This window comes from Mobula hypostoma, chromosome 7 (genome assembly GCF_963921235.1).
Source record: "Mobula hypostoma chromosome 7, sMobHyp1.1, whole genome shotgun sequence".
Taxonomy (NCBI): domain Eukaryota; kingdom Metazoa; phylum Chordata; class Chondrichthyes; order Myliobatiformes; family Myliobatidae; genus Mobula; species Mobula hypostoma.
This window is the reverse complement of record NC_086103.1, coordinates 28,485,755-28,507,799: the sequence shown is the minus strand read 5'-3', so window position 1 is coordinate 28,507,799 and position 22,045 is coordinate 28,485,755. Positions and strand designations below refer to the sequence as shown.

The 22,045-nt window shown below is 39.5% G+C and overlaps 1 protein-coding gene across 7 annotated transcripts in view; it reads right to left on the bottom strand.

Annotated features, from left to right (window-relative positions):
• LOC134349198 (teneurin-2-like) overlaps positions 1–22,045 on the bottom strand; it is a 3,136,038-nt gene that overhangs the window by 573,506 nt on the left and 2,540,487 nt on the right. For 2 of the 7 annotated variants that reach the window (XM_063053174.1, XM_063053177.1), the window contains exon 1: positions 17,706–18,270. The exons of the other annotated variants lie outside the window; for them this stretch is intronic. In XM_063053174.1, the coding sequence (XP_062909244.1) occupies positions 17,706–17,754 (49 nt within the window). In that variant the 5' untranslated portion in view covers positions 17,755–18,270. Of the gene's footprint in view, positions 1–17,705; positions 18,271–22,045 lie in introns of those variants that run through there. 7 annotated transcript variants of the gene reach the window in all.

The window sequence follows — 22,045 nt, the reverse complement described above, 5'->3', positions numbered from 1 at the left end:
GGGAACCAGATCAAGAAAGTCTTGTGTTTATTATTATTTTACTTACTGAACGTCCTGTGACACCCTACTGACAATGAGATAGTTTTTAAGTGTAGTCTCTATTGTAAAGTAGGAAATGAGACAACTGTTGCTAACATTACATCCCACAATTATACAGTATGATCTTGTTTGTTGTGGAGTAGAGATAGATGTGGGGACTGGAGATAGCTTCCTTGGTCTTCAAAGAAACTGGCATAAGATCATTTGCATTGATTTGAAGGAGCAGACAATTTAATGTCACATTCAATAGGCAGCACTTTAAACAATGTAGCTCTCCCTTAATACTGCACAGGAATGTCACCCTTGATATTTGCTCTTAGTCTCTGATATGGGAAGTAAATCCACTACTGACTTAATCAGAGGCAAATGAGCTAACAACTGAATCACACCAATGACTTTCAATGCTCTGATAAATTTCACTAGACTTATTCCTTCACACATCTCACTAGTCTGATCAAAACTCTCCAATTGATTAGATGAATGCAGCTTCAGCAACATTGAACAAGTTCAACTCAGAATAAAACAGCCTACTTGATTGGCAACACACACCAAATGCTGGAGGAACTCAGCAGGCCAGGCACCCCTATGGAAAAGAGTAAACAGTTGATGTTTCAGGCCGAGGTCCTCATGGTCTTTTCCATAGCTGCTGCCTGGCCTGTTGAGTTCTTTCAGAATTTGATGTGTACTGCTTTGGATTTCCAGCATCTGCAGATTCCCTTGTGTTTGTGATACTACTTTATTGGCATTTGATCCACCAATCAAAACATTCATCCTCTCTGAACTTCAGCACTAGTGTTTTTTGAATCAGAATCAGAATCTGGATTATTATTACTGACTGATAGTATGTCATGAAATTTCTTTTCTTTAGTCAACAGTACAGTGCAATACACAAAATGTACTATAAATTATAAGATACAGGTATATATTTAATTAGATACGTAGTGCAAAAGAGAACAAAAAGATTAGTTTGGTAGTGATGATGGATTCATTGTCCATTCATAAATTTGATGGCAGAGGGGAAGAAGCTGTTCCTAAAACATTGAGTGTGTGTCTTCAGGCTCTAGTACCTCCTTCCCAATGGTAGAAAGGACAAGAGGGCATGTCCTGGGTGATGGAGATCCTTAATGATGGATGCTGCCTTGTTCAAACTATTCTCACGCTACCTCCCAAACTCTAATGCAAGAGAACAATTAACACCTTCATATTCTCCCCCTAGCTACAGAGCATCCTGGCTTGGAAATATATTTGTGCTTCTTTGTTGTCTCTGGGTCTAAATCCTGGATCTCTATTCCCAACAGCACTTTCACCATTAGAACTGCAGCAATTCAAGATGACAGTTCACAAACAACTTCTCAAGGGCATTTGGAATGAGCAATAAATGCTGGTCCACATCCCCAAAAATGGAGCAAATAAAAAAGAATTATGATGCAATTTGAACCGTATAATGGATAATTTCTATGTAAACGCACTCTCTCAACAATTAATGCATAAATAGAATATGTAAATACCTCATTATACTGTATACTTGAAACGATTCTCCTTTAACCATTGCTTTGCATATACACTCAGTGGCCACTTTATTAGGTACAGGAGTGGAAACTAGTGTGGTCTTCTGTTGCTGTCGGCCATCCCCCTCAAGGTTTGACATGTGGTACGTTCAGAAGCTCTTCTGCACACCTCTGTAGTAAAGCAGGGGTCCCCAACCTTTTTTGCACCGTGGACCGGTTTAATATTGACAATATTCTTGCGGACTGGCCAACCGGGCGGGGGGGAGTGTTCAAGTAGGGTTAAACTCACCTCAACATGTCTTTTACAGTTAGGATTGCCAACTTTCTCACTTCCAATAAGGGACAAAAGTAGCAGTCAAGTCCCGGGACACTTTACCCCAGGAAAGACTACCATGACCATGAAGCCTTGCATGGGCACCTATGTGCGCATGCTTGACGTGCGCATGTGATGTGCGCATGCGTGTACGTGCCGATATTTTTCCCCCCACAAATCGGTTTTGCCTTCATCTTATCGACTATACTGTACATACATTATTTCTACTCTATATCGGCTGTGTATTTATCATATCATTCCTGTTTTTACTATACGTTAGTGTTATTTATTTTCAGTTTTATGTGTTATTTGGTATGATTTGGTAGGTTATTTTTTGGGTCTGGGAATGCTCACAAATTTTTCCCATATAAATTAATGGTAATTGGCTTCTTCGCTTCACGCCATTTTGGCACAAAAGGTTTCATAGGAACACTCTACCTTAGCGGGGGAAATACGGGACAAGGGTGGTCCCGTATGGGGCAAACCAATTTAGCCCAATGTACGGGATGTCCCGGTAAATACAGGACAGTTGGCATCCCTATGTTCAAGTTCAACAGTGCGTGACAGGGAATGAGGAAAGGTGCAGCTGACTCATATCGTTTCCTCGCGGACTGGTAGCACATGCTTTGCGGCGCGGTGGTTGGGGACCGCTGTAGTAAAGAGTGTTATTTGAGTTACTGTCATTTTCCTGTTAAGACTTACTAGCTTACGCCGTAGCCTACGCAAGTCGGCTACGCCATTGGGAGCATTTATACTTGTGCGTTGGTGTGTCTGTGTCTCTCTGCAATTCACCACCAAAACGCTAGTTGGCGGTGGGGTTTCTATGCCACTGTGTTGAGTTTCTTCGTGTTGAAACTCAACATGAAGAAACTCAAACTTCAAACAATGGCGACTGAAACTGAAGGAGGGTGAATTCTCTGTGCTTGTCCGGTCACTAAGACACAAGGACAAGGAAATGCATTTCAAATATTTTTGGAAGACGGCAGGTAAATTTGACGATTTGGTTAATTGTCTCCAACCATTTATTCTGCATCAGTGTACACACAGTATACTCAGAGACTGGCAATCACCGTTTGAGTTTTAGCTTCAGATGGAAGTCAACAGGCTGTAGCAGCTAGCTACAAACTGGCATCAAGCACAGGGTCCTCCATAATTTCGGAGGTCTGTAAAGCTTTATGGGCAGCATTGCAGCCAGAGTTCCTTCCCTGCCCTTCAGTCACCCAATGGGAAGCTACTGCAGCATAGGAGGAACTGTAATGCTACCAAGCGGACCAATCACAGTTGTTCGGTCTGTGTCACCGCAACGTGTAGTTACATTTTGGGAGAGGTGCGCATTAGGCTACGGTGTAGGGTACATGGCTACGCTGTACCCACGGTGTACATTTGACGTACAAGTATAAATCAGCCTTTAGCTTGAACCAGTCTAGCCATTCTCCTCTGATCTCTCCCATTTAACAAGGCATTTTCACCCACAGAACTGCCACTCACTGGATGATTTCTGTTTATTGTACCATTCTCCATAAACTCCAGAGAGTGTTGTGCATGAAATTCCCAGCAGATCAGCAGTACTCAAACCAAACCCTCTGCCACCAACAGTCATTCCATGGTCCAAATCATTAGATCACATTTCTTCCCCATTCTGATGCTTTGTCTGAACAACAGCTGAATCTGTTGGACTATGTTTACGTGTTTTTGTGCATTGAGTTGCTGCCATGTGATTGGTTGATTAGATGGTTGTATTAATGAGCAGGTGTACAGGTGTACCTAATAAAATGGTCACTGAGTGTAATTGTGACATTACAAATGTATGTGTTCGTCATTGGGATACAATTTCATTTATAAAACAAATGACTAATTATAATGTAGATACTTAAGATCATTTGGCCTCCATCTTAATTGTTCCTGTGAATTTTTTGTTTTGACATTGGGTTTGTCCTATCAGTTATTTAATGCATATACCTCAGTTATGCTGCAGCCAGTAACTCTCTTCTTTCGTATATGTTATGTTAGTCCTTATCCAAAGCTATCAAATTCAGCAAAGATCTGAGATGTCTCTGGGATAGTTCCTGTTAAGCAATGTCACCCTGGGACAAGTAACCTGTGTAACTGTTAGTTTAGTCTCTATAGGAAACAAATCTTATCTTGTAAAGTGTAGAGATCGCTTGTAACTTTTCAGAAGTATTATACCGATCAACTGAAAATTTGTTCATAATTCTTAACTTATATGAACCCACTCTCAAAACATGGAGTATTGGTATATTGTTTTTTTCCCTCACACTTCATTTAGACTGGAAATCAAAGTGTGAAGCAATATCACAACATATAATCCATTAACAATGTTTGCAAAGTAAAAACTCTACACCTGCAGCAAATTTAAAACTTAAAAGAAACTGGTACTGGAAATATTGAGTAGGTCAAACAGTGCCTATGAGAGAGAATTGATTCTGTTTCATTAAACAACCACCATCACCCAACATCTGGTCCCGAATGTGTCGAAACAGCAGGACCCTCACCTCTAAATAGAATAGTTGAGGGTTCAAGTTTCACAGTCAACATATGAGCAGACAGATCATGGGCTGGTCCAGTACATTAATGAAGGAGCGCTATAGTCGAAGTTGGCTTTCAGGTTACCTTTACCTATGCTCCTCTCTGTCATCAGTGGTGAGGGAAACAACAGCACTTTGATAAAGAGCATTGTACAGCTCACTAGTTTCATGTCAAAATACTTAATTCTTAATCAACATAATACTATAAGACATAGGAGTAGAATTTGGCCACTAAGATCATCATATATCATGATGTAGATCACCAACATCACTGAAATCTGCTGGCAGTGCTCAATCCTACTCTAGTTGTGAGCTTCTCACCACAGATTTCAGTACATGAGACAGAAATTCATCCACGACCAAGAGCCTCAGGGGCATGGAGGACCAGCAGCAAGAAATAAGGACCAGGGTCATGGGTCAAGGATATCACAGAGGACTTCAACCAATAATCAGGGACAATGATCATGCAAATGGCCATGAAGGGTGAATATGTCCTCTCCTGTGCCACAGGAAAATGATTTATCCAAACGTGACTTACTACAAGAAATTAGAAGCCAAAGTTCTAGAGAAATACTTAAGGGCATAAAGCTCTTCAGAAACATGACTCACTCCAGGTACAGTCAGTGACGTAACTGAGTAAAAAACAGCATGACCTGTTTAATTTTTATTGCCTTCATCTGTGTTTTTTTTTCATGTTGTTTGGTGGACAATATGGTATGCAATTTAACTATGTTTCCCCGTTACATGTTCTGAAACACTTCAATGTACATCAGGAATGACTTGAAGTTTTGAAAGATGTAATGCGAGATCTGTCTTTTTCTTGGTTTTGAGCCTTTAGTCAGTTGTCTTTGCAACTAGGCCAACTTCCATTGGGAAACTGGGAAAGGTAAGCACAGGTGAAACTAACCAGAAGAATTACGTCATAATTAAAATATTTACCTAATTACAACAACCATCACCGAAATCTCTGCTTACTTCCCTGCAGTCATATTTTCTTTTGGTAGCTGTGGTGTTACCTAGAGATAACAATGCTGTTAGGGAAGTTGTTCTGTGTTCTACCCAGGGGCATTACTGAATACATCTAGATGTGATATGTAGCACACTGAACAGATGGAAATCTGCGCTAAATCCCAGACTCTCAGCATCAAAGATCTTCTTCTTGCTCTTATTCAAACATAATCCAAAGAATAATATATCTATTTACAATGCATATTCCAAATCTTCCAAGCAAGGACACCATAAAATTTGTCCCAACTCCATTCTGAAAGATTATGGAACACTTCCTGCCACTCCAGGTGATAATTCTACCTGTGGAGAAATACTTGACCCTTATGTGAGAAATTAGCACACTTTGCACTAGTTTGCCAAGATGACGACTGCTTTGTGCTGTGGCCTTCTGTTTTGTGCAAGAGTCGTCGATTTGGCCCAAGATCATTTCACTTAATTGCCCTTAACAGCTGTTAGAGAGTCACGGCTTTTATCCCATCTGTCTATGTTAGATTTAAACCTCAGTTGCAGAGGGGAAACAAGACACTCTTTAGTATACAGTGCCACCCACATAACTTTGCCTTGAAACACAGCTGTCGATGTTTCCTCCTTTCAAACAGATGCGGACATCCATGTAATTTTGCTAAAAATGATAATGAACAAAGAATTTTGCAAGTTGTACTATACTGGCAGCTCCCGATGACGCAGCTAGAGCATCAGAGCCATATTCAAAGCAACGAGAATAACTGCGGGGGCTTTAAGGGTAAGCTTAGCGACTGTAATCCCTTTCTCCATGGTGCTGAGATGAAAGCAAAAATAGCTTAAATCTTGATAAATGCATAACTAATTTGCCAAAAATTTTTGACTCTAATGGGAAAGTCCATCACACTAGATTTCTTCTATGTCTGGTCCAGTTCACGCTCATCCAGGGTATGTTCTTGCATTATATTTCCACTGGTGTTTTGCAAAGGCTGGTGGTAATGTGCAATAGAACATTTCTGTGACAGCCATCGTGTTGTTTCTTTTTTTTCCTCTCTCTGCTAACAACAGTTTTTGCACTGTTTGAGAAATCTGCTCTGAGCTGGTGTTGGCATTTGTGTTGTAATCAGAACTGATGAATTGCAATGGGGATGATTCCTTAAATGCCCTGGTTTTAATGTGAACTATTTGTCAACTTCCAAGGAATGGCATCCTGTCAAGGATCGGCTAGATGATACTTTGTCATCATCCTCAGCCAAGGTCATTTACTGTGAGGCAAGGCAGACCCAAATGGCTTCCTCCTAGAAGCAGATTGTGTTAGTAGCTAATTTGCTTGGCCCACTTTCTCTTGCTTCTCCCTCCCCCCTCTCTCTCTATCTCCCATTCCTGTCCCTATCTTTTGTCTTGTGGAAAAAACAGCAACCACAATGTTGTAAGAGAAAGCAATTTACACAACGTGGCTGCAAAATCTCTCACTCTTGAGCTTTACTTTCCAGATTGCCTATTCTACTTTTATGATTAAAAATAAAATTACTTAATTATCTACATTTGGCAATATATCCTTGGAATTAAGTGCACAGGCTGTCCCTGGGTAATGAAAATGTTCCATTTTTACAGATGTCCATAAGTCGATGCTGTCATTAAGTTGGAAAATACACAAATTCACTCAATATAGTGACTATACCTCCACAGTATTGTTATGAATGGCATGAATGCACATAACACTGATAAGAAAGAACAATTAATAAAAGTGGAGAGAGACTTGTTCTGCTGTTTGTACAAATCAATGTAGGTACATATGCTGTGCTTTTGAACTTAATAAATTATGGGAACTCCTTCATACGAGGGGGTCTCCAGAGGACGTATGTTTTTAACCTGAAGACGGTTTGTATGCTTGAATAGTTAAGCTACCACAAAGTTAGCAAAATCATATTCTTAGCTAATACTTAATTAATTTAATCTAGTAATTTTTTGGAGTGTGATACATTGTTTATTACATTTCTGCTTCCAAATTTAAAGAACAGATGATACTTATGCAGAAAAGAAGCAGCTCTCCCAGTCTGATGTCATGAAATTTTACAAAGGGTTCGGTACGCCTTTGTTGGGACATATCTGCTTTAATGTGGTCCTCGCTGGTGACCAGTATCTTCCTCACACAATCTCTCCTCACTGCCAGAAGATAATCCTGTCTTAAATGCCAACTGCGATACCAGTAGGGGGCGGCGACAGTTTAAAAAATGTCCTCCGAATGCACAGCGTAGATTTAATCAATAAACAAAAATCTAAGATCCTAGTCTCCTCATAAATGACTTGAAATTTAAGCACAACTCGCCGTTAAGATGAATGAAAACATTTTCTTGTGTAAAATCAAAACATTAAACGGGCATATAATCTTATTCTCTATTTTGCAAAATTAATTCAAGGAACAGTGGCACGTACTGCATTTTTTTGTGCAATGCTTTTCTGTAATATACTAAAGATTTCAAAAAAATATGCTAATTGCATGAAGGCTAAGAAAACTGTCAAGTCCAAGTTGAATGATCAGTTCTTACATCAAACAGAATAGATGCCTTTTGATTTTCACATTCATTTCATTCAGTTTCTATTTTCACCCCTCAACTCCCACTGCTACTCAGTTTCATTTGGAAGCAAAGGCAGGGAGGCTACCAGCTCTCGACATGTGCTAAATAGCACCTCAACATTTTTCCCTCCTTCCCTGTGAGAAAGGGAGGGAAGTAATTATCCAGCCCTCGGCAAGAGCAGAAATGAAACATATGAACACAAATGCTGCAACATGACAGCTCCATGTCTAGCTTTCTATCATTTTTGTAGAAAATCGGTGACCCTTGTTTCTTTATCTGGCAACACGGTTGCACATGCTGTTGCCAAAAAAAAAATTATCTGCTGTGCAAACTTTGCAGAACAGACATTTAAAAGTAGGATAACCTGCTGCAATTCTGAAGTTGGATAATTGTGCCTTTAACACAGTTAGTGATAGGAGCTGCATGAAAAATACTGCCTGAATTGCACAGAAACATGTAACATAGTGCAATAGTGTAAAACTGAGCTTCAACATCAAAAAAACTGAGGTAGAAGTTTGGCAAGGCCATGCATTGTTTCAGAGACTGTTCTTAAACACCTTAAAATACTTACTGCAAAGAAAGTTGGAGCTCGCAAACAGAAATCAAGTAGGCACAAAAAAAGAGGCAAAATCAGAAACCAGGGACAAGTCAAGGCTGTGCAGCGCTCTGGCCTATTTGATGAGTTTAACCTAATCTGAAACCAGGAGGAATGATTGAGTCCTTGTGACAGTACACTGTATAAGGTACTGACAGGTTCATGTCCTGATTTCTTTGTAAGCTGTGCCAAAAGTTTATTCAGCAAGGAATGGGTTAAATTAAAAGACAGTATAGCTATTATGCAGAGCTGTTTACAAAGAGTCAATGTCAGCGGTATTAGTGTCAGAAGATTTGTTGCTTTTTTTTGCATTCAATCAATCCCACATTTATGTGGCATTTGATTTTTTTCCTCAGTTCTGATGACAGAACATCTATTTTGCCAGCCTGTTTTGCATTGCATAATTTGAATGATTAGTTGTCAGAAGCCACAAAACAAGTCAACAAAGTAATCATCAGCAAAATTATTGTTGCATAACAGCTTGTTGCTCCAAGATCATTTTTGCTTTAAGTGGTATTTTGGAATCAATTAGTTAAGTATTCATTTTGGACAGGGAAGCACATCAGTGCAGCAACGTAATGACATTGAGCAGCAAGCAATCTCCATCACCGACTCTGCCGTGTTAATGTGATCAGGGAAGGAAACTTGGAAAGAAGAGTGATCACAGGACCATTCTCTTAGCTCCTCCTGGTGGCAAGCAGATAAGCAGCATTTAGATAGAGCAAGATCATCGTTTTTCTCGTTTCAGGAACTGCGAGATACAGTGGGAATGAGAAAAGGTCAGAGTTTTTTTGAGGATGGCCTTCATACAAATTAAGTTCCAAGTTCCAGACTAAAGGTTACAGCATAAATTACTGGAAAGAAGGTATCTGAACAGGCATGCAAAGGAAGATTATTTTCGGACTAATTGCAAACTTGTATCTGATGGAGGTTAATGGAAAGCCATAAAATAGCAAATGCTTGGGTCGGCAAAACACAAGAAAAAGTGGGAAGGTGTGTATTTTTATTAAGCATAACACCAAATGCGGAGTTGACTGAATGACAGTTTATCATCAAATGCTGCTGGTGTGTTATTCATTTATTTAGTGATACAGTGTGAAGTAGACCCATCGTCCCTTGGAGCCATGCTGCCCCAGCAGCCGTCAATAACCCCAATTGTCTCTAACCTAATCACAGGACAATTCAGAATGACCAATTAACCGAATCGATATGACTTTGCACTGTGGGAAGAAACCAGAGCTGACGGAGAAAACCCAGGCATTCCATGGAGTTTCCTTACAGAACGGCGCTGGAATGAAACTCCAAATTCTGGAACACCACAAACTGTAATAATGTCACGCTAAGTGCTATACTACAGAGGTTCCCTCCTGATAATTAATGCTTCTGATACAAATCTATTATGAAATGTCTTTAATGTAACCCTTCTAGCCCAAGCTACTTTGTAATCAACAAAAGAGAATAAAAAGGAGCAATTCCTTTTAACAATCTCACAGATAAGTGCCCAAGATCATTGTTGAATCCACTGGAAACTTAAAAGAGCTGTGCTGAGATGTTTTGTAGATCTAGAGTAGTTCATGAGTGAAACCAAACTGATTTGATAATTCCATAATGGACATTGTGGCAAAATCCTTTCAGCTGCTGGGTCGTTGATTTTTATTAATTTTCAAAATTGTTTTCATAATTTGATTTGGTATTCATTTAAGAGGAAGCCATTGCCTGGGTTAACTGACGAAGCCCAGGATATAGTATTCGCCTTACTTTAACTGTCTGTCCGTGCTGTATCTTTGCAATCTTCTTTAGAGGGAAATGCACTGTATCTCAGAACAGAAAAAAAAATCCCTAGATGCATCCACTTCAGCACTCAGTTTTAAAACTCTCTCCATTTACACCAACTACAAGTATTTGCTAGCAATAAGCAATCTCAGCAATATCATTTTATAATCCCCAGCTTGTGGGTCGTTGTTAAATAAGCACAATGACAAAAGCAAAAACAAAGGCTTGTTACTTGCTACTTTGAAGTTTAATGGAGAGGTATCCTGTTCAGAATGCACACAAATCAGATTGTCTCTGATATCCCTTCTAACCAATTGTACTTGTTTTTTGTTTGCAAGAACAATATTCTCACTAACATTACTCATCGCAGAATACATAGATTAAACTAAATTTTGATGCGACTCAATTCTGAAATACAAAATTATTCAGCAGTATTTCCATGCTAGAATGTGCCTTATACTATATATTGCCCACCCACAGACACACATTCTCATACAGGGAGGTACAATTTGGAAGACTGAATGTCCATTTAGTATGCATTTTAATTTACTTAATAAAAAAAATCAAACACAGTTATTAATCATAATTGAAATTAAATGTACGTTATTCAGTTTTTACCCTCATGGTGAAGAGGATGCCATAGATATTCAGGAGTTTAGTTTTTTTGACTCTGTTGCCAGTCAAATCAACCTATGAAAACTAATTTCAGTTTATACGAATCTTAAACCAGGTTACAAATTCAATGCAGAACTCTCAATAATATGGCACTTAAATGTATCGCCACGCTCTTCAGGGGATGGCAGAAAACTTAAAGGTTAAAAAAAATGAGTGATTTTATCAAAATAGGATTTGGATACTTGTTGAGAGAGCACAGAGGTTGTCTCGGAATCGTACCTATTCAGTATCGTTTTATAATGTGTATGTCAAAAAAGGAAAAAAATTACAGAGATCTTTGAATGAGTTTGCAACAAATTGCGCAGCTTGACAAAAAATATTAATTATTTAACAGAGGTAAACATCTAAAAAGTTATACAGTTAGCAGGAATGAATAAAACGAGTGCAAACACAAAATGGTTTATGATTTCAAAATGCCAGTTATTTAATGGGAATTTGCCTATGGGGAGATAGCAATATTTTGCACTCAATATATTTTCACAGCAAATTGGTGTAAGATGTACATTTTTTTCCCTAAATTGCTGAAAGTGTACTGAAAATATTTAATAATTTATTGGTAGCTCTTGAATTCAGTTTCTCAAGAATCAGCTAAAACTCTACTACAGCTGTTTTCATTAATGCAATTATTACTGCATTGCATAGCCTATACGTATCAGCTGCTTTCCAAATTATATTTCATTCTTGCTAGCAGGGAACCTCAAGATATTAACTCAAGTAATTCCTTCCAATTTCCATTCGCTCTATCAATAGCAGCCAACCTTTCAGCTGGCAAGGCCCTCCGCTTCTGAATTCCCTTCCTGCCCCACTCTTGCCTCCCACTCCTCTTTTATGATGGCTCCCTGAACCCAGTTCATTGTTCAAGCCTTTGGTCACCACCTCTAATCTCCTTATGCGACTCAGTGTCAAAATTTGCCTGATACTGCTCCTCTGAAACAGCCTAGGGATGTTTTACTATTTGAATGTAAGCTGGAGCATCCATATTACAGGATTATCCTCAGCAGAAGCAGTTCTGCAATATGCTGAGGCTGCTGGTACTGGGAGCCAATTTCACACCACTGGCAGCAGCATAGGAGCAACTTTGTTTATAGGTGCAGTGAAACTTTCATTTCTGCCCATGGATTTTTCCAGCCGAGTATCTGCAGAAGCAGACGAAAAGTCACAATTCCAACCTGGGACTGAAGCCTCATTTTGATCCAACTGTTCAGATAATTATTCTCACCACTTCGAATTGCTTTTCGCAATATTCATCTTGTTAATATTTGAATTCCTACTGATATGGATTTTCACTGACACCCATTTATAATATCACTTCAAGAGATTCCATGGTAACCTTTAACATCAAGTTCCACTTGTTCTGCCTTTTTTTGTGCTATCTATGCCCTATCCCTCAATAATTTTCCTTTCTCTCAATATTCCTCCTCCAACCATGACCATTTTTTCTTTCTTTGCTGATCTGTTTTCTTTATTACGGTTATCATTCTTCAACCATCAGGCCCCTAAACTGGCATGAATAACTTCACTCCCCTCAACCCTGAAGTGATTCCACAAACTATGAACTCACTTTCAAGGACTCTGCAACTCATGTTTTCAGTTTTTATTTATTTGTCTATCTATCTATTTATTTATTTATTTGCTTATCTGTTTGTTTAGTTGTTAATTAATTGATTTTTTTTATTGTATTTGCATAGATCGTCTTCTTTTGCAATTTGGAGGTTTGCAAGCCTTTGCGTATAGCTTCTCATTGATTCCATTTTATCTTTCTGTTCTACTGTGAATGCCTGCAAGAAAACGAATCTCAGGGTAGCATATGGTGACATAAATATACTTTGATAATAGATTTACTTTGAATTTTATCTCGGGCCATACTTGCGTACCCATTCACAGTATCATCAATCGTGTTCTCTGCTGCATCAATGGTGTAATTGCTCTTCTTATAGATTCAGTGACTGTTTCTGCCCTCTCAGGGACCGTCCCTTGGGTCCCATGCATATATAATTTTTTCTTGTGATCTTTTGTTGTATAACTATTTTGCATTCCACATGCATAACGCAAATGACAAGGCTCATTTACAACAGCTAGTTTAATGAATCTATAACCTGAGAGGTTGTAGATGAAACAATATGGGGCACTTAGGACAGAAGTTTTCTTATTTCCTTCCACTTCCTGATTGCTACTCTATTTTATCTGGAAACAGCAGTTACCTTTATACACTCATGGAATGTGGATGCCACCAGCAATTCTAATACTTAATGTCTGTCATTAATTGCCCTTTGAAAACCTGGTGGTCACATACAGGCCAGACTGGGGAAGAACAACAGATTTTCATCCCTGAAGGATGAAACCAAATGAGTTTTCATGACAATTAAGTCATTTAATTGTTTCCAACTTTGACATCAGCTTCCTTCTGTACCCGCTTAATTATTTGAGTTGCAGTTCCCCGGCTGTTAAGATGGGATGTCAGTGGTTATCAGTCCTGTATCCTTCTGCACCTTCGCCATTTGGGCATGCAACATAGTTTCACAGACACCAGCAGACATCTGGCACCTTACTGAAAAGGCTATCCTTCTATTGTGGCAAGCAGGATCATGACTAGGAAAATAAAAATCATATCAAGCTAGCTCTGCCTGGGTAACAAGTGGGTGCAATAAAAACAGAAACTGCTGGAAACACTCAAAAAAAGTCAGGCATCTATGCAAAAGAAATAGGAATGTTTCAGGTCAATGACTGTCTTCCAGCAATTTCTGGATTTACTTGAGATTTCCAAACTCTGCAGGTTATTTTTTTTTTGGTAGCTCGCCCATTCAGCTCTTGGAAAGATTTTTCCTTGAGAATCTTCAAGGCCGGACGGACATGGTGAGTCAATATATCAAATTCTATTTCAGTGCTCTTTACAGGTTCCTATGTCATAGCTATCTACATTTCCATTTACTGTGCTCCTGGTGAAGAATGTTGAACTTTTTGTTGACTGATTTTCATTTCGCAATGTCTGCATTCTCAAAATACATACTACTAATTTTACAATCCTTGGGTTGCTGGTGGCATTTTCAAGCGAGATGGGAAGAAAATGGTTAAAAGAAAACATAAGTGCAAAGGTAATACTGGGATGACTGTAGAACGTACACAGACTGAATTTCACAGATGGAAATCAACATGTGAAGAATGGTCTCTGCTCAAATAGTCAACAGTTTACTATTTTTCATGGATGCTGCCTGACCTACTGAGTTCCTCCAGCATTTTGTGTGTGTGCTTTGGAAATCAACTTGTTGTGTTTTCAGATCCCATAGCGTATACATTTATTCACAAGTCTGAGCTTCACCAAAACTGTCATGTGGAAAGCTATGGACAGTTTTCAGCTCTGCTTTCACTACAACTCATGTTTTGGATGTAAATTGAGGCAAAAGTATTTTTGCACTCAAATTAACAAAATAAATTGTATCCCAGAGACAAGATTTGTCAGCCCTGACACGATTTGAGCTATAGTTCCATACAAATCCATATTTTAAAGTGTCCAAAGAAAATCTAATGCCTCTGTTGGAAAATTTAACTCTATATTGTTCAATATTTTAATATTACAAGGTTTGCACCTATTACAAGGACAGCATAGCGTAAATCTACACTGTCTCATTTTAACTGATAGTGAGATTGGTAGTCATTGTGTAACTTTAGCTGGAAGTGATTTAAAATTACATTAACATATATACAGCATGAAAAGATAGAAGAATAAATGGATAGTGTTGGATATAATAGAACAGCCAGTGTGTTGTTGGACTTCAATAACATAAAGGCCATGCAACGAGCAAATTGTTGCAAAAACCCATCTGCTTCTCTAATCCGCTTTTAAGATGGAAATCTGTACTGCTTGTTTGGTGTGGCCTGTATGTGACTCCAGCCCTGCATTTTTTGTGATTGACTCTTAATTGCAGACTGAAGTGGCGCAGCAAGCAACTCTGTTCAAGGACATGAAAAATAATAAATGTTGGTCTTACAGTGACAGACACATTCCGTGAATGAATAACAAAAGGATAAACAAGAATTTCAGCAAATATGAGTAAGGAAAAAGCAAAGATACATCAGAGTAAGAAACACACCTTAAAACAAAACACTGAAAATCTTTGAAAATCATTGCACGAACACAAACATCTTTGAGATGCTGATGTAAAATTGATAACCACCGCTGTTAAACAGTGGACAAATGTAATCCATGTGAATTAAGCACTTGTACACCATCAATAAGGAGATTTAGTTTGTCGGCAGCTGGGAAAGGAAAACAAAGACACAGACCTGGAAAGGTGATGAGAACGCACCCCCCACAAACACTCAAAATTATATACAGGATTACATCTATCAATACACTCCTAGATCCAGCTACCAGCGCTATAGATACTTGAAAACTGTGGTAGGACATAATGGATCTTAAAATGAATTTCACTGCCAGTACAGACAATATCAAGGGGGTAACTGGAAAGTGAACTTTATTTTGTGGTTGAGGAAAAAGATCAAAAACGTATCAATCCCCATTCACACAATTGTTTCTTTACCAAACCATCTGCCATAGAAGCACTTCTCCACCAACATCATAGTAGCTGCATGTACAGCTATTTCATCAATGGACCACTGTAGCCAGTATTTCCAAGGATGTAATATAAGCTGGTACAATTTACTGATCTGTCAGCTACTTTCTCAGTAAAACACGTATCAAAACTTCTGTTTGAATGTATGAATAGAACTATAGGGGAACTGCAAGTTATCTAGATTCTTCATATTGGGAACATTTCCACTCTAAGCTGGTGGTGGATAAAGGCAGAGTGGAGACTTTGTCAAAAGCAATATAACATTTGCAGTTTGAAGCATGTCACTGTAAAATTAGAAATTGCTATATTCATTAAGATTGATTTGTTTTGAAGCTGCCATGTGTTTCTCAAGAAAAATATTTGAAAGATTATGTTATGAAACACATACTTGACAACTTACTGAGATGCTTTCCAGATGATTTACAGAGATGTGATAAATATACATGCAAAATGTTTTTAAATAGAATTGTTCACAAAAATAACAGATCAAAATATTCTTCCTACATATAAACAGTAACATATTGTCAGAGATTTTTTTAATGACCCTTTTCTACTTCTGCGAAAGAGAAAGAGATACCTTCACTTCTGACATGTTTGTTACCACTAAATATTGTGAACTCACTCAAGTTAATCTTTGTCTTCAAGTAAGAAAAGACTGAAACCACTGACCTTCCTGTTCATTGAGGTTTTGCAATGACAGACTTGAGTCAAAAGCATCATAATGTATGTTTTTAAATAAGCAAACTTTGTGGAAATCTTGTAGATTTGCAATTGAGACCATTGTAAATCTAGATTCATAATTAGCCTGGTTGTGTTGATCAGTTTGAGGAAATTAGGTGTTTTCTGTATTGAAATATCAGTAGGTTTTATGCAGACCAAATGACATTGCTCTATTTAAAGTTACCAAGGAGATTTAGCATTTTGGGTGGTTTACAGAACCATATAGGGTAACTCTCCTTATCTAATGTGTCACTTCTGCAACAGATTCCTTCTTCCAAATTTAACCTTACCTCATTTGGCAACAGAGAGATTTAAAATCTGCAATGAGAAAACGTGGACCTATTAAACAAAGAAGCCAGCAAACCCCACAAAAAACCTATTCAAATCAAATAAAATAATTGAAGAACTTTAGCGAACTGAATACCTGCTGGGAAATATTTGACGATTTTCTTTTCAAATATTTTAGAATGAACTGCCTCCTTACCAAAGGAACATATTTTTTTTCTTTTCATTAAACGTTTCTTTAAACACCTGTGTGGTCTGAAGCTGCCTCTTGATGTGGAAAAAACGACACAGAGCCATTTATAAACCGCTACCTTAGTGTTCTTACCAGGTAATTGGAAAATCAAATCCTGAAAACTGAAATTAGACACTAAAACCTAGCCTGGGTTGAGAGAGAATAGCATGGACAACAACAGCACTGAACAACATGACTTAAAATTACTAATAGTGATTGCATTTCCACGCATAACGCGGAACAAACGCAGAATTATCTGATACAATTCCACATCGGCAAATAGTCTCAACACGTACATCACCTGCCAGGAAAGGAGGGGGAGCGGAGCTTACAATAAAACCACATTTCGTTGTTGGATGAACTACTGCAATTTTAAGGGTTTATTAAAGAAAGAAGGAACAAACAACATAAAACGGCAAGAAAGAGTTAAATTATGCTTAGTAACATGAGTAAACTGTAGTCAATCGGCAAACTCCCCTCCTGCCATGGTCCGGAACTGGGATACAGGCAACATTCGGCAAATATTCGGCTCTGACTTAAATAGAATACGAGCGACACAATAGCAAGTTAAGGATGAGAAAGTGCCAGGGTTTCTTATTCAACTTTTCAGAGGAGGAATAAAAATGTATCATTCTCCTCGAACTCTGGTGATTTTATTCGAAATTGATACAATACCCTGAGACTTTGATATCCATTAAACACGCCATTGTTCCGGTAAGGATATTAATTTGCTTTAAGGTAAGCAACACTTCCCCAAATAACCCACGGCTACCATCCCCGGAATACCGTAATAGCCAACAGTTTGCCCTGCAGCCTGTGCGAGTGAATGGATCTCTAATAGATTGATGGATGGTCCATGGATTGATGGATGGATGGATGATGTTCGCAGCTCGCACCTACCTGGCTCAGTCGGGAACTTCTTGGGCTTGGCCGTGCTGGAGAGCAGCATGTCCGGGGATCTGCACCAGAGTGGCCCCGGGGCTCCGCTCACCCTCCGACCCCAAAGCAGACCGCGATGGTAATGAAGGTGACGCTGGAAGTGGGGGAAGGAACGGCGGGCGGGTTGTCAGCTCTCGCCCGGCTGCTGAAGCGGATTGTCGCGGCCGCGGCAGGTTAAGAAGCGAGTGCGGTATTGGAACTGGTTCCTTCAGATCGCAGCTGGGCAGAGGGAGGTGCGGTGGGGTGGGAAGGGAGGAAGGAACGAACGAAATGAAAGAGGGAGGGAAGGAAATCAGAGAGGGCGAGGGAGGGAACGAAGTAAAGAGAGAGAGGGAGGAAAGGGAAAGGACAATTATAATATAGGGGTATATAATAGCGAAGAGAATAAGAGAGTGGGGGGAATAGAATACAGAGAGGGGAATCAATTGAAGGAGAGGGAAAGGACAATTGTGTGCGAGAGAGGGGAGGAGGAAAATGAGAGAGAGAGAGAGAGAGAAAGAGAGAGGGGGGAGAGAGAGAGAGAGAGGGAGAGAGAGAGAGAGAGAGAGAGAAGGAAAAGGGAGGGAGAAAGATGCGAAAAGGGGGGGGGAGCGAAGAGCCGCCGAGCTCCGGCCAGCGAGAGGCGAGCTCCGACGCTAGCGAGACCGCCGAGCCCGCAGGGCGATCCCGGAGTTTACTCGCCGCTGGGACATGACGACAGGGGCAGAGGAAGGCTGCAACTCACGGAAGCAACACTCGGCGAGGAAGCGGGAAGTGAAAGAGGAAAATAAACACAGAAGAAAAGGAGGGAGAAGAAAAAATAAAAGATAGTCCAAATGCCAGAGCAGGGGGGAGGAGGGGGGTCTTCCAGAGAGAGCCAAACGTCAGAGAGGTGGCTAGCCCTGTCTCGGCTTCTCTTTCATCTCTGGAACAGGAGGAGGGAGAGAGGGTACGAGAGTAGGAGTTAGCATCGACACTGCAGGGAAGAAATAACTAAGTCCGAGGAATAACTTGAGAAGCAGATTGAAATGAAGGCTCGGGAGCCCGGTTGTGTTCGAGCGCTCTTCTCAGAAACCTGCAGCTGCTGGTGCCAACACCAGTGATTCCATGACAACTGGCGGCAAAGCCAGACAGGTGTACATTCAGCGGATCTCCCTCACCCCTCCCCTTTCCCCAATGTCCTGGCAGACATGTGCTGGCAAGCGTGCCTCCGGGTCGCTCCCACCCCAGCTACATAGACACACACTCACTCACAGGCAGAAAGACGGGGCATAAGTACAGCAACGATTGATCTGACGCTCTCTTTCCCCACTCTGCCTTCACCGCCAAATCAACCTGATTTCGCGATGTCAAAAAAAAACATCCCAACTCAACACACTGTATCGACTCTGCGCCCACAGAAAGAGATAGATGTGTGTATGTGTTGCCTCCTGACGACCATTCAGTGCTCCTGTGACAGTGTGAGAAAGTCAATCTCCCTCCCTTTCTCATTTTCTCGTGCACACGCACACACACACGCGCGCGCGCGCGCACACACACACACACACACACACACACACACACACACACACACACACACACACACACACACACACACACACACACACACACTGGTACAGCCACCGGAGCTCAAAGACTCACTGCTCCCAAGAGCGATTAATCTTCTATTCCTAATTAGATATTTGCTAATTAGCATCTGACGTGTAAAGGAGAAACATTTTTGGTGATGAAAGGTGCCGGGAGCTAAAACTTGAATAGTGTCTTGTATCTTTGTGGAATATCCAAGCTAAGTCTGGATCCACTCCACTGTTAACAGGAGAGTTTTTCACTGTATTTACAATTTTCCTTTTTCCCTTCCCAAGGGATTTTTCATACATTTAAACATCTTGGATAAAACATCCCAGGTTTATGTCATTTAAGCAAATGCAAAAGTTCAAATGCCTTAAATTATTTATCCTCCTAAAACCCCTGACCTAAAGTTAAGAGCAAATCAATGTATTTGGGAAACAAACAACAAAGTTCCTCCAACAACATCTGTTATGAAAGAAATTGAAATGTTAAGGTAAATGGCAGGAAGACAACATAAGTAGTTACATTTATGGCTCTCCATCTCCACTCCCTTTCCCAAGCCATCAACACATGAGGGATTCTTAGCAGTGACAAATGAATAAATACAAGAGATTGCACAGATGCTGGAAATCCAGAGTAAGGCACACAAAATGCTGGAGGAACTCAGCATGCCAGGCAGAATCTATGGAAAAGAATAGAACTGACGTTTTGGGCTCCAGTGGTTAATAATACTTCATCATTTCTAAACAAAATAATGCATGTAAGGATATGCAGCAGCATATTTCTTAATAACAAATGCCATTGCAAACAAAGGTTAACATCTTCATTTAGAACAACTTTTCCTTCCATAAACATTCTCCAGTGACGAAAAGGGCTGGAAAAAAAATCTTTAAAGTGTGCTAATATTGCTATTAACCACTGGTGCCTGAATTCAATTAATTAATGCAACCAACTACAGTACCTAATTTTTTGGTGTAGAAATGTGCTTATGTATTACTCAGTGTATCTTCACACGGGGCATATAACAGATTGGCCACTCATTATGTTGGGGAAAGAAAACCTTCAACGGACAGAAAGCAGACGTGAAAGAAAGTGGCTCATCACCCCTTTTTCAAGGACAATTAGAGACAGGCAATTAGTGTTTTCAAATGCTGCTTTTGCCCCTATCCCAGAAAAGAAAAAAAAAGAATGAAGTGCAAAATGGTACTTTAAAATCAACAACTTCAGCTCCTACAAACAACATGAAATTAAGTCCACTGTAGGGACCCAGCAGATTTAAAAAGACATGCATGTTTAAATCATTCTTTACACACTAGAAAAGGTTAGTTTCTGTTCTATCATTACACGGAGAGTTGAACTAAAATCCATCAGCAATTAAACTTGCATTACATTCTATTTGCTCTATTCCACTACTTCCCTACAGATAATAGTGATTGTATTTTACGGCGGCATTTGTACTATAATTCACTTCCCCGGCCCCATCCCCCTAACCTGAAAGGATGGAGTTACACTGACAAATCTTGTGAAAATATCACTGCTTACCACATAAGCCTTTTTTTTGGCAGTGGAGGTTGACTAGGTCTCTAATGTACAGAAATATACAAGCCAGGCGATCAGCAGTGCAGACAACACACTGCAGAGTTTGATCCTTGGTCCTTGTCTTGAAGTATCACTAAAATAGATGCAAATAAATTTACACCCTATTACCTGCAGTAAAAGCATAGCTACAGATATATACAACTTTAAATGACTACTGAGAGATATTAAGAAATGATTAAAAAATACTGATCAGCGTTCCAGCGTTTTCATAAACCATGAAAGGTGAATCAGGAGCAGGATCTAATTGTCACCAGACACCCCCTCAAAATGAAATTGCAGGTTTAAGTAATTTGTTGGAATTGGCAGAGGAATAATAAATATCGCCTACAGAATGAACTGGTTGAGACAGTCACTGTTGACAAAATTAAAGTGAAACAAAGTAGAATAATTTTATCAGCATCATTGGGTACATATTCATAAGGGAGAGTCTACAAAGGATGCTGTTCAAATAACTTGGATTATTACTTATATAATTCAGGTAAAAGCATTCCAGTAGTGCTCACCACTTCTATTTATGGTCTTTCACAAAATACTGCAGAAGTTTGAAAAGAGAGATTAGAATTAAGAACGGTGGAAGTGCTTAGAAGTCAGCTAGCACCTATGGAGAGAGAAGAGGTCAGTGGAAGGTCTTTTCTCTCTCCACAGATGCTGTCTGGTCTTCTGAGTGTCTAGAGTGTTCTGTTTTTATTTCAGTATTCTCTACATTTTTAGACAAAAAGATGCATTGTTTTGTGATAATGATCTCCAGGTGTTCAATAAGCTTGCAATGATTTGTGTGTGTAGCAGCAACAGGAAGTATCTTAGCTGCTATAGTTCTATTTGATACTTGCTGTCAAAAGTATGTTCTCAACAACCCCACATTATAAAAGAGAAATGGGAAAAATCTCCTGCCTGCAATAACGATCCCAGGGACCTGATTATTCATAATAGCTGACTGATTATAATCTACTTGAACTTTCCTCTTGGAATTTATGTTGGCCTGCTATAAATTTCATGCTTTATAATTATTCCCAAGTTTTGATGTACATCTACATGTGATATTGAGAATAATTATCCACAGATCATTACTATGGAGATATAGAATAAAGAAATGTTTTAAGTATGAACCATCCAACCAGATGTCACAAAGGACAGTTGCAAACAATCAGATGTCA